Source organism: Chiloscyllium punctatum, chromosome 24 (assembly GCF_047496795.1).
Source record: "Chiloscyllium punctatum isolate Juve2018m chromosome 24, sChiPun1.3, whole genome shotgun sequence".
Taxonomy (NCBI): domain Eukaryota; kingdom Metazoa; phylum Chordata; class Chondrichthyes; order Orectolobiformes; family Hemiscylliidae; genus Chiloscyllium; species Chiloscyllium punctatum.
This window is the reverse complement of record NC_092762.1, coordinates 68,975,841-68,994,336: the sequence shown is the minus strand read 5'-3', so window position 1 is coordinate 68,994,336 and position 18,496 is coordinate 68,975,841. Positions and strand designations below refer to the sequence as shown.

At 39.6% G+C, this 18,496-nt stretch overlaps 1 protein-coding gene across 2 annotated transcripts in view; it reads right to left on the bottom strand.

Annotated features, from left to right (window-relative positions):
- Window positions 1-18,496, bottom strand: part of ap3d1 (adaptor related protein complex 3 subunit delta 1) — a 92,144-nt gene that overhangs the window by 49,280 nt on the left and 24,368 nt on the right. For both annotated transcript variants that reach the window (XM_072594109.1, XM_072594110.1), the window contains exons 2-7: window positions 12,848-12,943; window positions 12,107-12,187; window positions 7,481-7,561; window positions 7,242-7,349; window positions 7,009-7,138; window positions 6,260-6,399 (exon numbers count right to left, since the gene is read on the bottom strand). In XM_072594109.1, coding sequence (XP_072450210.1) covers window positions 6,260-6,399; window positions 7,009-7,138; window positions 7,242-7,349; window positions 7,481-7,561; window positions 12,107-12,187; window positions 12,848-12,943 — 636 coding nt within the window. The remainder of the gene's footprint in view (window positions 1-6,259; window positions 6,400-7,008; window positions 7,139-7,241; window positions 7,350-7,480; window positions 7,562-12,106; window positions 12,188-12,847; window positions 12,944-18,496) is intronic.

Here is an 18,496-nt window from a genome sequence, read left to right as displayed (position 1 = left end):
TGCGATTTGATAACATCCTCAACTTTCTTTGTTAACAATCAAACCCCTTCCTGGAATCCTTCTGCTTCACTGGGATATCTTTATTCTGAGAATTAAGTATTTATTAAACATCTGCAATTGTATCCAACCGCCTTTTCTGATCATCTCCTTTCTCAATGCAGTTTAGCCAACTATGGTATCATTCCTTTGTATTGAACTCATTTAAGTTCAGTACATTTGCTCCTAACCAAAGTTTCTCCCTGTTAAAAGGCATTCTAAATTCTGTATTTGGCAGTGTTGCCTGGAGAATTATTTATGCTGCGACTGCTTATTAAGTCCAAAATAGCCTGAGCCCACATAGTATTCTAGGAGACTGTCCAAAATACACAAATTAATGGTTACCTTAGCTCATTTGATTTTTACAATCTACATGACTGAAGCATCACCCATAATTAATGTACTGCCTTTTGAAAATGCACTCATTGCCTCCAGGGTCGGCACCTAGGGCAGGGGTCTTTTGTGGATATACCCATTTCAAACAGTTATGCTGTTTTGGAAAATGTAGGGGTGATGGATTCTCAGGGGAATGCAGCACAAACAGCCAAGTTTCTGGCATTGAGACTGGCTCTAATGCAACGAGGGGTACATCAGCCTCTAAGAGATCAATTGTGTTAGGGGATTCTGTAGTCAGAGGTACAGACAGACGTCTGTGGCCAGCAGAGAAAAAGCAGAATGGTGTGTTGTTTCCCTGGTGCCAGGATCAAGGATGTCTCAGAGAGGGTGCAGAATGTTCTCATGGGGGAGAAGGGCCAGCAAGAGGTCATTGTCCACATTGGAACCAACGATATAGGAAGGGGAAATGGTTGAGATTCTGAAGGGAGATAACAGAGTTAGGCAGAAATTTAAAAAGGAAGTCCTCAGGGGTAGGAATATCTGGATTACTCCCAGCACTACGAACTAGTGTGAGGGCAGGAATAGGAGGATAGAGCAGATGAATGCCTGGCTGAGGAGCTGGTGTGTGGGAGAAGGATTCACATTTTTGGATTATTGGAATCTCTTTTGGGGGAGAAGTGACCTGTACAAGAAGGACGGATTGCACCTGAATTGGAAGGGAACGAATATACTGGCAGGGAAATTTGCTAGAACTGCTTGGGAGGATTGAAACTAAGGTTTGTGGGGGAGTCCCAGGGAGATAGTGAGGAAAGAGATCGATCTGAGACTGGTACAGTTGAGAACAGAAGCCAATCAAAACAGTCAGGGCAGGCAGGGACAAAGTAGGATGAATAAGTTAAACTGCATTTATTTCAATGCAAGGGGCCTAACAGGGAAAGGCAGATAAACTCAGCATGTTTAGGAACATGGGACTGGGATATTATAGCAATTACAGAAACATGGCTCAGGGATGTGCTGGACTGGCAGCTTAATGTTCCAGGATACAAATGCTACAGAAAGGATAGAAAGGGAGGCAAGAGAGGAGGCGGAGTGGCATTTTTGATAAGGGATAGCATTACAGCTGTGCGGGAGGATATTCTGAAATATATCCAGAGAAGTTATCTGGGTGGAACTGAGAAATAAGAAAGGGATGATCACCTTATTGGGATTGTACTACACAACCCCCAATAATCAGAGGGAAATTGAGAAATAAACTTGTAAGGAGATCTCAGCTATCTCTAAGAAAAATAGGGTTGTTATGGTAGGGGATTTTAACTTTCCAAACATCGACTGGGACTGCCATAGTGTTAAAGGTTTAGATGGAGAGGAATTTCTGAAGTGTGTACAAGACAATTTTCTGATTCACTATGTGGATGTACCTACCAGAGAAGGTGCAAACCTTGACCTATGCTTGGGAAATAAGGCAGGGCAGGTGACTGAGGTGTCAGTGGGGGAGCACTTTGGGGCCAGCGACCATAATTCTATTTGTTTTAAAATAGGGATGGAAAATGAAAGACCAGATCTAAAAGTCGAAATTCTAAATTGGAGAAAGGCCAATTTTGACAGTATTAGGCAAGAACTTTCAAAAGCTGATTGGAGGCAGATGTTCGCAGGTAAAGGGACAGCTGGAAAATGGGAAGTTTTCAGAAAGGAGATAAGAATCAAGAGAAAATATATTCCTGTCAGGGTGAAAGGGAAGGCTGGTAGGTATAAGGAACGCTGGATGACTAAAGTAGTTGAGGGTTTGGTTAAGAAAAAGAAGGAAGCATGTGTCAGGTATAGACAAGATAGACCGAGTGAATCCTTAGAAGAGTATAAAGGAAGTAGGAGTATACTTAAGAGGGAAATCAGGAGGACAAAAAGGGGACATGAGATAACTGTAGCAAATAGAATTAAGGAGAATCAAAAGGATTTTTACAACTATATTAAAGGACAAAAGGGTAACTAGGGAGAGAATAGGCCCCCTCAAAGATCAGCAAGGTGGCCTTTGTGTGGAGCCACAGAAAATGGGGGAAATACTAATTGAATAATTTGCATCAGTATTTACTGTGGCAAAGGATATGGAAGAAATAGACTGTAGGGAAATAGATGGTGACATCTTGCAAAATGTCCAGACTACAGAGGAGGAAGTGCTGGATGTCTTGAAATGGTTAAAGGTGGATAAATCCCCAGGACCTGATCAGGTGTACCCGAGAACTCGGTGGGAAGCTAGAGAAGTGATTGCTGGGCCTCTTGCTGAGACATTCGTATCATCGATAGTCACAGGTGAGGTGCCGGAAGACTGGAGGTTGGCAAATATGGTGCCACTGTTTAAGAAGGGCAGTAAAGACAAGCCAGGGAACTATAGACCGGTGAGCCTGACCTCGGTGGTGGGCAAGTTGTTGGAGGGAATCCTGAGGGACAGGATGTACGTGTATTTGGAAAGGCAAGGACTGATTAACAGTCAACATGGCTTTGTGTGTGGGAAATCATGTCTCACAAACTTGATTGAGTTCTTTGAAGAAGCAACGAAGAAAATTGATGATGGTAGAGCAGTAGATGTGATCTATATGGACTTCAGTAAGGCGTTCGACAAGGTTCCCCATGGGAGACTGATCAGCAAGGTTAGATCTCATGAAATAAAGGGAGAACTCGTCATTTGGATACAGAACTGGCTCAAAAGGTAGAAGACAGAGGATGGTGGTGAAGGGTTGTTGTTCAGACTGTGACCAGTGGAGCGCCACAAGGATTGGTGCTGGGCCCTCTGCTTGTTGTCATTTACATAAATGATTTGGATGCAAGCAGAAGAGGTACAGTTAGTAAGTTTGCAGCTGACTCTAAAATTGGAGATGTAGTGGATAGTGAAGAAGGTTACCTCAGATTACAAGATCTTAACCAGATGGGCCAATGGGCTGAGAAGTGGCAGATAGAGTTTAATTCAGGTAAATGCGAGGTGCTGCATTTTGGTAAAGCAAATCTTAGCAGGACTTCTACACTTAATGGTAAGGTACTAGGGAGTGTTGCTGAACGAAGAGACCTGGGAGTGCAGGTTCATAGCTCCTTGAAAGTGGAATCGCAGGTAGATAGGAGAGTGAAGGTGGCGTTTGGGTATGCTTTCCTTTATTGGCCAGAGTATCGAGTACAGGAGTAGGGAGGTCATGTTGCCGCTGTACAGGACATTGGTTAGGCCACTGTTGGAATATTGCGTGCAATTCTGGTCTCCTTCCTATTGGAAAGATGTTGTGAAACTTGAAAGGGTTCAGAAAAAATTTACAAGGATGTTGCCAGGGCTGGAGGATTTGAGCTTTAGGGACAGGCTGAACAGGCTGGGGCTGTTTTCCCTGGAGCGGAGGCTGAGGGGTGACCTTGTAGAGGTTTACAAAATTATGAGGGGCAAGGATAGGATAAATAGGCAAAGTCTTTTCCCTGGGATCAGGGAGTCCAAAACTAGAGGGCATAGGTTTAGGGTGAGAAGGTAAAGATATAAAAAAAAAAGAGACCTAAGGGGCAACTTTTCACGCAGAGGGTGGTACATGTATGGAATAAGCTGCCAGAGGCAGTGGTGGAGGCTGGTACAATTGCAACATTTAAGAGGCATTTGGATGGGTATATGAATAGGAAGGGTTTGGAGGGATATGGGCCAGACGCTCACAGGTGGGACAAGATTGGGTTGGGATATCTGGTCGGCATGGACAGGTTGGACCTAAGGGTCTGTTTCCATGGTGTACATTTCTAAGACTCTATGACTCAATAGCAGCAACTTTGGGCAGGGTTCTGTAGAGGATTCCCACCAGGGCTGTCTTTTTTTTTTGTTACCTCTGCCTAAATGGATTCTGCAATATCTGGTCCAAGGTAATCCCTTGGAAACTTACACATACCATCTCCTACTAACAAAGCTACTCCACCAATATTAACTTCCTGCTGGTTGTTTCGACAAGTCAGAAATAGCTGACCAATTAGTTCCCATCTTTGATGGCCTTACAATCATGTCTCCATCATAGCTCTAAGATCATAGTCATCAACTTGTATTTTTTTCCATTAATGCATCTAGTTTGTGGCTAATATTCCACACATTTATATTAATCTTGTCTTTAGTCATCTTTTCATTCTTTGACTCCATTTGCTGCAGTTTTTCTATGTTTTTACTCTGAGTACTGCAATGCCTACAGATGCTTTTGTTTCATAAGTTTGCATTTCCCTTTTCCCAAAACCTCCTTTGCCAATTAGTTTAAAGCTCTCTCATTAGCCAAATTTATATGGCAAATAAAAACCAAACAAATTAAAAATCTAATATAGCATTAAGCACTGTTTCAAACATCACATCACAGTTACATTGGTTCCACATCAAAATATCAAGATAAACAGAGAAGGATTGTTTAATACAGTCCCTAAATTAATGCATGCAAAATATTTTCAATTTGTAAACTCAGCTGTGACTGCTGAAGGAATTAGAAGTATTAACATACGTCCTTTCAGCATTATATTCTACTTGCTCTGCAGAAACCCATTTTCTGGAGTTTTGATATGCTAATATTTTGAGCAACGCCATCAAATTCTCTCCAGGTGAGAAATGTTACCAAATTTATTTTTCCATGTAAGGCACCTATCCATGAACTGCATAAAAAGCAGTTTTGTACCTCAGCATTCCAATTTGACAGAGGTCCCTCTGCCTCCTCCTTCAGAGCTCCCAATCCTCTTTCCAAATTCCCCAACAAGCTCCTTGAAATACCATGAAATCAATATGATAACACTGTTTTTATCTCCACACCCAAAAGTGTTAAATTTTAAAATCTAGATAGGAAAATATTTTCGAAAGCATAGCATTTTCCTTTTTCTTGAGAAGTTAGTCATAACAAAACTTAGAATTATTCTAGTCAAAGCCCTGTTTCGTTGAATCAAATGCTGAAGTTCCACTTTGATAAATGACAACTATATCTTATTACAAGCAGTTGAATAAATAGAAAATACAATTAAATTTCCTGAAGCTACCATGTTTTCAACATTACAACAGCAATAACACTTCAAAAGATTTATTGACTGGAAAGCATTATAAAGGTATTCAGTCATCATGGAAGGCATATTAAAAGTAAGGCTGTCTTGGAGGTTTACTCAATCGATGCTTGGTATTTAAACTCAGAGACATAGCCTCTGTGTATTCTACTAGGCTCCAGAACTTGTCTCAAACTTGCATTATCCCATGATACTAGATTAACTACACCTCAACCAATATTTCCAGAAGTTTCAGCACCAATTAATATTGATGTCAATTTTATGAAATTTTATCAGTAAAACCAAAAAGGTAACCTCCAACCTATGGAAGTAGTAACATATATTACTAGAATAGAATAATTTCTGCTGCACTTAATTCTAATATTTTATTAAGTGCAGCACAAAAAATCTCTCATGTTAACAATAGATTAATACTTGATATTACACAGAACTGATAATCTGAGGACCGGTTTGCTCAGTTGGCTGGACAGCAGGTTTGCAATAGAGTCATGTCAACAGCGTGGATTCAAAACTCACACTGGCGCAAGTTATCATAAAAGAGAAGTCTCCTTCTCAACTTCTTCCCTCAGGTGGAGATCCCCAGGTTAAACTACCACCAGTTGTCTCTCCCTAATGACGGCACACCTCCATAGTCTGTGTAGTCTGAGTAGACCTAATCTTTATATTACACAATTTGTTTGCAAACTGAATACAGTGGTCGTAAGCCATGTTTACATATTTATTGTATGATTCATCACAACAAACAGTATTTTGCTTCCTATGGAAAAAGCTCCATGAATAATTAACACTTTTCCTGATTTTCTATAACTGACTGCCCAACAAGTTTCTTTTTCCCTAATAACAGTTAATTGAGTCTTACTAGTTTGATGATTTTAATGAGGACCCAGTTGTTAGTTGAAGAAGTCATTAGCTTGAAGAACAACGGAGCAAGGGAAAGATAATTCTTCGGATTGCGACGGGCAAGCTCACAGATAACATTCACGGCAGCAGACTGGACACCTATGAGACAGGCAGAGGTAACAGTCAACATTGAATGATCTGGATCAGCTTTCATGTTCTTTCTTGGAAAATGTTCTAGCCCTGTGCTTGCTCATCAGTTTGTGGCCTTGTATAGCACTCCTCTTGTGAATTTAAAACTAAAATACTTAAATATCTCAAAATGTTAAAACTGTAAAATGAGATATGAAAACAATGCAAAATTCCATATGCAAATTACCATTTGTGAATACCATAAGCATTGTCTAAATGGGAAATGCATTCCTGTTCTCATCTAAAAGTAGAGTTTGAGAACATGTTTTTAGCCAAGAACTGGAGGAACAACTTGTGTACAAGTAATACACTTCCTGTTCTTATTAAAGGCTAACGTGGGAACTGAAGTAAAATCAGTACATTCCTGATAACGTACTCAAATTTGTCTTCTTTAGCATTTTAATGAAGTAGCAATTAATTTAATTGAATTCCTAATTATTATTGGAAGAAATGATAAGTGCTCTAGTTCAGTTGTACAGCCATGGAGTTCTTTATTTATACAATGCAAAAGACTTTCCCATCATTTGGTGTAAACTTCCGACGCGTTGCGTGGTATTGCTTGCCGTGAAGATAACTCACCAGAATCAGGATCCTCCAGCTTTTCTTTAAGGCGAGGGAAGGCAGGTCGCAGGGATTCTGGGTATTTGAGAAATATCTTGTACATAATAAGCACAGCTTTCTTTCTAATGTAAGGCTTTGTATGAGACATCTGCGGACCAGAAGTCAAGTATATTGTTAGTGAATAATCTAAGTAGCGATCTAACAAGGAATTCCTATAAAGCATAAACAAGTCCCAAATCCAAAGCACTCACCAGTGTCATAATGTCATTTGCCAAATCCCGGGCAAGATCTGGGGTAACAAAACATGATAAACCAGTCAAAGCAACTCCTGTATCATACTGATTTGGGCTGCTGAGGTCCTGTGAATGTTGTAAAATTTTCAATTAGGATTAATAATACGATATGATGAAATGAAGACAAAGGTACAATTTTGCACCACAACTTAGAATTGCTTTGAATTGAAAAGTATTGGAAACATCTCTCACGTTACCTTACGAATCTGATTAGTTGTCAACATGATTACATCAGTCCCTTCATAAAAGCACTGAGAGGCAGTCAGATACCCTATCCTCTGCAATAAAGCAAAAACAAGTAACTAGCAAACAAAGATTTCTAAATGAGTATATCTTCTAGTCATGCCCAATATTGAAGTAAACAATTAATTGATGCTGCTTATCAGCTTACATGATTTTAGCACAGAAAATTATTTCCAAGAAAAAAATTAAGTTGAAATGGACTTCCGATGAGAAACAGTGTGCAGTCTAAATTCAAGCCCAGAATAAGATCACAACTTAGAACCTTGCTAAGTCTGACCAAAATGGTTTTCATTTACAGCTTCAAAAGAAATTGCACAATTGTAAATTTTCAGCACTTGTATGCATTGAAAAAGGTGGACTGCCAAGTTCTCTCAATCTGGAAGTTGGAAGCAAGCTATATTGTCCAACTCGTGGCTAACTAGCAGAAGCCCAGCATTGAACTATTACCAACTGTGCAGATTCAGCATGACTTGCTGAAACTAATGCATGCTGAACTGAAAATTAGGAAGCTGAATTCTTCACGTTGGTTCAGAACGATGGAATCTAGGTAAATGGAGTCTCAGATTTGGTCAAAGATACAAGTTAATCAGGCTACTGTGCATAAATTTGAAATACAAAGCAATAATTGCATTCTTACATTTAACAATTTCTGAAACCTTAAGATAAAGGCTTGTAAACAGACAACGTCTTATAAAAGGTTACGAACTCTTATCACCAGGGCTTACGACAAAAATCACAAAAGGTCCATTTCACGATTTGTTCCTTTGTAAAGCTCAGCCACTGCAGCCACTCCATGACAGCACATTCTCAAACCTGTAACATAACTGGGATGTTTCTAACCTTGAGCAATTGCAAGCATTGGTTGCAGATTTACAAGATACTGGTAAATCTCAAACTTGCTCAAGGAAGTTCTTAGAATGGAAGCTCAAAAAAAAAATCAGTCTTATGAATCCAGGAAGACCCAAAGCATCAGGATGAGGAAACACTACTGGCAAAGACAAGTTTTGCAACAAAATTTGGTTTCTATCCAGGAGAAGGGAGGATGGGAGAAACAAAGAAACAAAGTTGATGCCTATGTCTTGATCATTACTTGGATTCTGCAGGATAACAAACCACAGAGATTGTCAGAAAAATCAGAAGGAATGCATAAGAGTGAGAAATGATAGACATGCATATTGCAATGCATCACATTCATACAAACATAGCAATCAGGAGGAGTCAGTTACTAGATTCCTTGAGCCTGCTCTGCCATTGAAGATGATCACAGTTGTATGATTATTCCACCACATTGCTGACTGCTTCGATAACACCTCACTGATGTCTTATCAAATATCTCTACCTTGACCTTAAAAATATTCAAAAAAGCAGTGGAAGCAATTTAAGGAAGAATGTTCCCAGGACTCACGACCCTCACCACTGCTAGGCACTGTGTAAATTATAGCCATGCCAATATGTAGCTCTGACAGAATGAATGAGCGTTCATTTTCCACATTAACCGTTGATGTGACTCCTTATTAAATGAATCCTGAAAATTTACATGCATGGTGCACATAACTTTCTCAAATAATTCCAATAAGTTGACTAAATATAATATCCCTTTCAAAAAATCACTGACTCTGCCTGTTCACCTTGAACTTGTCAAAAGTGCCCTGTAGTATTCTAGTAATACTTTCAAACATCTTCTCTATGATAGATATTAAGTTAACTGCCCAGTGATTTTGTCTTTCCTTTTTGAATGAAGGGGTACACACACATTACTTTTCAATCTTCTAGTACATGCCCAAAATCTAGGGAATTGTGCAAAATTTAAAGTTGTACATTAATTTTAACACCAGGCACTTGCTATAAGACTCAAGGATAAGTCCATCACCACTCATAGCTCCACGGAGCTCAGTACCACTCCCCTTATGATTGCCATTTCATGGAGTTACTCAATTCTGTTTATAGCAATTTTTGCACGTCACTTGCATCTTCTAATGTAAACTCTGTTCAATTCACCTGCTATCTACTTATATTCATTAATTGCCCAGACTCACGTTTTTCTCTAAGGCTCTCATTTTGGTACATGTTTACAAAAAATATTTGAAGGACCTCTTTCCATATTTCTACTGGACTCTCATGCATTAAATTGTTCCCGCATTAATTTCTCCTTTTTTTTTTTAAGATTCAGCTCATTATCTGATTTGCCACCCATTGCTTGTGTGGGCTCAAATTCATTCCATCACATTAATCCATTCTCAGCATCATCATTTTAGGACTTGTTTTGTTCACTCCTTCTCTACTTCATCAACTGGATTCTTGATCTCACTCCTTTCTGAAGTGATTTCTTTATTGTCTGTTACATATCAGAATGAAGTTTGATCTGGTCACAGACCAGCTATTATAAATCACAAGCCAGTCTCATTATCTAGTACCACCACCTTCCCTTCTGACTGTTCCTTTTCTTTCACTCCTTTTTCCCCCCGCCCAATTTTCATCTCCTCCTGCTCTATTTCTCTCTTTACTTTGGTCCTTTTATGGTGAGGCAGAGACTGGACTGCAAGCTGGAAACGTATAAGCAGATCCAGTCAAGGCTGCAGGCATGAGTAAAGCAAAGGCAATAGCAGATCAGAACAAAGACAGCAGACACAGCCTAAGGTACCACGATGAATGCTCAATTTCAAGGAAATGGGAAAAAATACAAATTTCATCAAAATTTACAACTGCTAGTATTTGTGAAGTGAATTGTAAGACACAGCTGATGCCAGGAAGGTGAGGGGAGAAAAAAAGACAGACAGACTTTAATCATGAAGACTCAAAAACTTTAAACTACATATGGCGAAAGTCAGCTTGGCAAGAGAAGAACTAGTACTTAATAGAATGACAACAAGGGCATGCAATAAGCAAGACTCAAAACCTTAGATGTGCACAAGAAGAGTTTCCATTCTACTGGTTAGTAATACAATTTTACCCAATTCACCTAAAATAGTTCAAAAATTCAAGGAATGTCCAATACAAGTTTACCAATGTTTTATAATTTTAAAAACAGCAGATAGGAAGGCAGTCCTGGCTAAAAAACTGGCCATGTCTATAATTAAACCAAGCGTGGCAAACTTCGCCAATTGTATTTGTGACCTTTCAAGGAAGCTACATTATTTATTGCATTTACACAAATAGGCATCTTGTAAATACATTTAAATACTGAAATCTCTAATTTATGCAAATTTTTTTTGTTCTTTTTGGGTGGCAAAGTGGCAGATGGATTTCAATCCAGGCAAATGTCAGGTGATGCATTTAGGCATGTATAATTCTAGAGCGAATTATACAATGAATGGAAGAGCCTTGGGAAAAGTTGATGCGCAGAGAGATCTGGGAGTACAGGTCCATTGTACCCTGAAGGTTGCTGCACAGGTGGATAGAGTGGTCAAGAAGGCATATAGTATGTTTGCCTTCGTTGGACAGGGTTTGAGTATAAGAGCTGGCAAGACATGCTAAAATTGTACAAAACAATGGTTCAGCCACATTTAGAATATTGTGTACAGTCTGGTCACCATCTTACCAAAAGGATGTGGACATTTTGGAGAGGGTGCAGAGAAGGTTTACAAGGATGTTGCCTGGTATGGAAGGTGCTAGCTATGAAGAGAGGTTGAGTAGGTTAGGTTTACTTTCACTAAAAAAAAGGAGATTGAGGGGGGATCTGATTGAGGTTTACAAAATCGTTAAGGGTATAAGACAGGGTGGATAGAGACAAACTTTTTCCCCCAGAGTGAAGGATTCAATAACCAGAGGTCATGCTTTCAAGGTGAGAGGTGGAAAGTTTAAAGGGAGACACACGCGGCAAGTACTTCACACAGAGGGTGGTGGGCGTTTGGAACGCATTGCCAGCAGAGGTGGTAGAGGCAGGCACAGTAGATTCATTTAAGATGTATCTGGACACATGCACGAGTAGGTGGGGAGCAGAGGGTTACAAATATTTAGGAATTGTTCGACAGGTTTAAGCAGTACATTTGGACCGGCTCGGGCCGAAGGGTCTGTTCCTGGGCTGTAAATTTTCTTTCTTTGTAACAACCAGTACTTACTGAAGTGAGAAGGGCGGTTATTTAAAAAAAGGTCATTTCCAGTCATTTAAAATTTTGTCACCCATGGGTGGATAGTGTTTTTATTAATGCTTGTGATAAATACCTTCTCAGCTTCAAAAGTAAAACTGCACCAATTTACCACACACTGATCACAGAGAACCCATCATTTGCGATTATACACAAGTTTGAGCAACAAGTTGAACTACAACTTCACCTGCAAAAACTAAAATTTCATTCGAGTGCAAGGTGCTCCCACAATGGATTTTTTTAATTAAGCCAAAGATTCTTCTCTCTCATACCATGAGGCATGAAGACAAAAAATTAAAATTCATTTCTCAGTTCATGAATGGACTATTTGTCATCAGTAAATCTCAAGGTGAATTCCCAGAAAATTAATGTTATGATATTTTAGCAGTTCATACCACTGTTTAAGTGGTAAAGAACGATCTTTCATATTGCCATATTACTGTATCGTTCCTTCATTTATAAGGCCACTGTACAGAGAAGAGAAAACATCCCTACCTTGAATGTAAACTTCGATGAACTCATTACTTCGATAATGTTGAAGGCAGCCCAGCTGATATCATAACCCAGCATCTGCAGCTGTTTTGGGGGTGGAAAAACATTTTGAACTGTAACTGTAACAGTTTGTTACTTTAAGATGGCATTCAAAACAATTACACGACAACCACTAAGATAATAGTAAACAAAATATATCTTTTTTTTAGAAAGATTCCACACAGAATTATTTTTCTATTTGTCTCACAATGAAGCACTTAAACCACAAGTTTAGTGTCAGTCTCAACTTTACCAAGTTGAAACTTGTTCCACATACTTTAGGTGTCAAGATCTGAATTCATTAGCTAGCAAAACAAACTAAAGGTCCCTCCAGGACTTGCTGTTCTATTTCAAATGTCACATTCAAATCTTTTGATGGCACAAAGCAAAATTCTCAATATTTAATTCAAGTATAAGACAACTGTATCTGCTTAGGTGACATTTTGGTACTTGAGTAGCACAATATTGGGGTTGAGAAAACAATTTCAAATACACGTTCTTAACTATTGCACCTAAAGGAGGAACTGATGCAGAACACATCAAAGAGCAATAAACATCAACCTTAAAAGCCGAACATGAATTCAGAATTTTACCAAAGGGCCTGATTTGTGTCAGTTGTATTCAACTTAAATAAACAGATTGTGCAGTGTGCTGGCAGTATCTAATTTTATGCAGATTCTTTCAAATTTGCCACATTTTACTTACATATGCAAGCTTGATGACCGCATTGGCCTTGACCGCGATATTATCCTGCTTCAGCTCCTGCTTTATTTCATCAATACATTGTGAAATGTATTTGGCCTGAAAATTAAGAAACATCAAAACATTGAATAGTTAAGCAAAATTATCAGATAATGTTTACAAAATTGAAGAGCCCACCAGTATAATCTTTCATGCGTAAATTATAAAATAACTCCCTTTCATCAGTTAATACCAAGAAACAAAAACATCCACTAAAGCTTGCACAATGCACGTGCCATACAAACAAACATTCCAATTACTTCCCTTGAAAAGAGATGGAGACCAAATGAATACAACTAAGGGCAAGTACATTATAATAATGGACAACATACAGCAAAAACTGGCGACTGAAATCACTGGCAGATGTTGAACAGTATTGCTAAGGTCATTAGCTAGTCCAATTGGTTTTCGTGAATGACAGAGTTCTGCCACTAGCACTAAATTGACAGAATGCTAAGCTGACATTCAATACAATGAACAGAAACTTCCTCTGCTTTTATATTGAAAAGGTGGAAGCCATTTTCTTCATTGCCTGTTACAAACTCAGCTTCTGTGCCACTGAATCCAATCTTCTTGCTGGAAACTGTCCAAGACCGACTCAATGTTGCAACCTTGGGGATTATACTCAACGCCAAAATGAGCTCCTGACCATATATCCTTGCCATGGCCAATTTGCCCTCTTCCAACTTTGGAAGACAGCAAGACTCTTTTTGCTGTTTCTGCTCATTTGTTACTCAACTCTAATTCATACTTTTGTATTTCAACTTGACTAGTCCAACGGCCTCCTGGCCAATTTGCCACATGGTGCATTCCATAAAGCTGAAGTCTCCAAAATGCTGCTGCCTGCGCCATGTCTTGGTGTACAAATTTGCTCCATTATTGTACTGTGAAACACTTCAGGACATTGTGTTAAAGCTGCTATTCAAGTAGAAATTGCTGTTGCCTGAGACGCAATACTTAAATATTATGAGCCTATGACTACGAGATGTTTGCAGCACAGCTTGCTCATCGACCATGCCATGTTTCATTGTTGAGACAAAAAAAGGCAAGCCGTTAGGTAGAGGTTGAATTTGGCCTGAAGTGTTAAAGAATTCAGATTTTACTTCTTGCTTCGTCAGTCAAAAAAGGCACTTATTTGAAAAGGATCATCACAGTCAACCAATTTCTGTTTTGACCAGGAACACATTCGTGTTTACAATTCTACTCACTCGATTTCAACTGAAACGAAAAGTGGCATGGCGTGCTAACAACATACAGTTGATACTGCTGGCTTCTGACAAACATGTCATTTTGGCATCCATCACTTATCAGTACTGGGTAGGTTATTGCCGAGAGAATGATGTGGAGCAGAGAACAATCTAAAAAAAAATTTAACATGCATGCATGGGTGAAGAGAAAAATGAATTAGAGACTACTTAACCTGACAAGGGAAAATGCAAGAGTCTGTGAAAGATTTTGTAACAGAGCACTTGGAAAACAGTAACAGGAATTGGACATGGCACACAAGGGAAAAAATCACACTTGAAATCCGCTGAAATTTTTCAAGGAGGCAACTCAACAACGCAGGGAACCTAATAAATGTGATTTACTTGGACTTTCAGAGAGCGTTCAACTGAGCCCCACACAAGAGATTAGCATGTAAAGTGCATGGGAGTGAGGGTAGGTGACAACATGAATAGGGAACTAGGTGGCACACAGAAGGAATCAATGCTTGGACGCAAGCTATTAGAATATATATTCATGATTTCGCTGAAAGAACTAAGATAAAGAGCTCTATGTTTGCAAATAACAGTTGGGTGGGTGGGTCAACTGCAAGGAGGAAACAGATGTTTCACTCACTAAGTTGAGGGGTAAAGTAAGATGAACTAAGTGGATAAGTGTGAGGGTATCCAACTTATCTGAAAGACAAGTTATCTGAAGGGCTACAAATTGAGATAGGAAAACGTGCAATGAGCCCTGTGTCCTCATACAACAGTCACTGAAGCGAAGCATGCAGGTTCAGCAGGTGGTAAAGGCAACAATTACTATGCTGGCCTTCATAGTGGCAGGATTGGAGTACAGAGCAGGGATGTTTTGCGGTGATTGCGGAGGGCAGATTGATGAGATCATACCTGGATTATTGTGCGCAGTTTTGGAATCCTTAAAAGAGGATGGATACACCATAGGATGACCCTAAGACACAGGAGCACAAATTAGGCCATTCCACCCATCAAGTCTACTTCACCATTCAATCATGGCTGATAAGTTTTAATCCCATTCTCCTACCTTCTCTCCAAAACCTTTAAACCCCTTCACAATCAAGAACCTACCTCGGTCTTAAATTTACTCAATGACCTGCCCTCCACAGCCGTCTGTGGCAATGAAGTCAAAAGATTCGCCACTCTGACTGAAGAGGTTTCTCATCTCCATTCTAAAGGGCCTTCCCTTACCCCTAAATTGAGGCGAGGACACCTAAGGTCCTAGCCTCTCCTACCAATGGAATCATCTTCCCACTGTCCAGTTTGCCTAGGCTATTGAGTATTCTCTAAGTTTCAATTAGATTCCTCCTCATTCTTCTAAGCTCCATCAAGTATAGACCCAGAGTCCCCATACGTTCCTATGTTATATCTTTCCTTCTGGGGGTCATTGTCATGAATTTATTCTGGACGTTCCAGGGCCAGTACATCATTGCTGACTTTTGGGACCCAAAATTGCTCACAATATTCTAAATGACGTCTGACCAAGCCTTATAAAGCTTCAGAAGTACATCCTTGCCTTTAAAAGCTAGACCTTTCGCATGTGCTCGCTATGGAGTGAGGAGCATAATGGTTTACCAGGTAGATTGCTGGGATGGCAGGACTGATGTATCAAAAGAGATTGGCTAAATTACATGATATTCAAAGGAGCTCAGAGAGAGAAAAAAAAAAAAGAGGGGGAAAATCTCAAAATTCCAACATGATTCAAAAAGTTAAATAGAGCAAGGATGTGCCCGAGTACCAGGGAGTCCAGAGCAGAGATCCTCTTGACAAATTTTATGTCACCTATACATTAACTTCCTCAATCCGTTATTAGTGTTAGGAGTCTTCAAACATTATTAAACTCAAACTTAACTAGCAAAAACAGAAACTGCTGAGCAAAGTCAACAGGTCTGGCAACATCTGTGAACAGAAAGCAAAGTTCACGTTTCATGTCTAGTGACCCTTCTTCAGAATGGATTGTAAAGTTGGCATATATACTGAAGATGGGGTGGGGAGAGGATAAAAGGCAGTAGTAAATGATAGGTTGAGCTAAATCTACAGAAAGAACACTTGGGCAGACAAACGAGTGGATAAAGGGGAGTCTGGGGAAATAAATAGCTGCAAATTGGGACCACAGTGGCTAACAATGGGAAGGTAGCAGTAGTAGTAACCCATGTAATGGCAAGATGTGGCAGTATGAGGGTTAGGGTACAAATATGGGACAAAGTGCTCAGACCATAAAACAAATTGAACTCAAAATACAGAGTCCCCAAGCAGAAAATGGGACACTGTACTTGAATTACAACTTCTTTAACTCCATTCATGCTGTGTACCAGTAGAGGGTGACCAACCAAGCTTTAAAAATAATTTTTCAGCAAACAGAGGTGCTAATGGATCACTTTTACAGTACAAATGTTGCACGTAACACACTGAACATTATTTTAATATGCTGTGATTATAACATTTTAATCAGTCCCATGTCACCACCCTTTCTTTCTTGACACAGAAGAAAAATTACCCAAGAACGCCAATTCCAATTTTCAAAAACCATTATGCACCAAGATTAGGACCAGACTTAGGTCATTTTCCCCATCAAGTCTGCAACATTCAACCATGGCTGATATACTTCTCAACCCCAATCTCCTGTCTTCTCCTCTGTAAGCAGTGACTCCCTTATTGATTAAGAACCCATCTCTGTCTAAAATACACTTGTGACTTGGCCTCCCCAGCTCTCTGCAGCCCTCAGTTCCTCAGATTAACCACCCCTCTGCCTGAAGAAATTCTTCCTCATCTCAACCTCAATGAAGAACTAAGCCTTCTAATCATAGTTTCTTACATGTGAAATTATCTTCTCCACATCTAGTCTATCCAGGTCTCTGAGAATGCTGTAAGTTTCAGTCAGATCCCCTTCATCCTTCTGAACTCTATCAAACACATACCAAGACATCTCAAATTGCTCCTCATTCAGCAAGCCCTTAATTCCCATGAACATGGTTATAAATTTCCTTTGGACCCTGCCAACATCAGCACATCCTTCCTTAGGTATGGGGCCCAAAACTTCAGTATTCCAAATGCTGTTTGACCAAAGCCTTGTTACTGCTGAGACTGTATTTCTCAGCACTTAGATTCTAGTCCACTGAAACGAGTGCTAACATTACATTTGTCTTCCCTGCATGCGTTTTCCCAAATGCCAACTGAACCTGCATGTGAACCTTCAGAGATTCTTGATTTAGGACTCCCAAATCCCTTTGTGCTTCAGAGCTCCAAAACCTTTGCCAGTTTAGATCATAGTCTCCATCTTTGTTGTTCTGATGCTACACTAATTTAAAAACTTGACAGATACAGGAATGGTCAGAGCATAAGCTATGTTTCAGGGATTGCTTTGTATAAATTTGATCAAGTCTGCACAGCTCTCTCAGAATTATGTAGTTCCATACCCAATTGATTCAAAACTGAACCTGCAAGTGAGAAGTTTTTGCACCCAGTCAATTCAAATCAAAATTTGGTGAAAAGTTAGTTAAGCAACTATTTTTCTATTTAACCACTTCTGGGACATGGGCTAGCAGTTATTGCCCATCCTCAGTTGCTCTTAAGGTAGTGGTGCCATCTTTAATCCCGCAGTCCACATGCTGCAGGTTGATAGACAATGCCCTTTAGGGAAGGAATTGTACAATTTTGACCCAACGATAGTGAACGAATTTCATCCACACCCCATCGAATTATGTCAAAGGCTGTCACTCTTGCCTTACCTCGAGAACTCTCTTTTGTCAACTATCAAGAAATTTACTAGATCGCATGCTCAGGATCATGGCAAACAATATACTTAGACACCTTGGTCCTTTGGCCAAGGTTTAATGATCCTTTGGTAAGACAGGCAGTGACAAACTTTCCACTTTCATAAGTGAACAATGACATTGAACCCAGATAACATTTCTTGTAAACTCAAAATTTCCACTAATTTCCACTACCACAAATATGATGATCAGGAAGCTGGGAAATATTCAGTTGGGCTGAATGCTCCAAATTAAGTTGGCCTATAATTTCTGGTAGAGGGAACTTAATTGCTGATTTTGATTCAACTATGAGTAGAAAATGATAGCCAGTGGCAGCACAATGGGTTGCCATTTTAACAGCAATATGTCCAATTATGGCATCAGTGAGGCAAACTATCAGTGGTATGGATAGATTTTAATAACACAGCAGAATGAGAACCCAGGACATAAAGATAGTTGCCTCCACAGCTACAATTCTTTTCTTCAAAGAACCTCTCCCTCTGGTCCAGCCATTTTAACATTGTCTAAATGGCTCAAGGGTCTGACACGTAATATAGAAAGCTACATTTATATAGATATTGATCTGACTGTCATGCACCATTGACATAAGAGCCTCAGGCCTT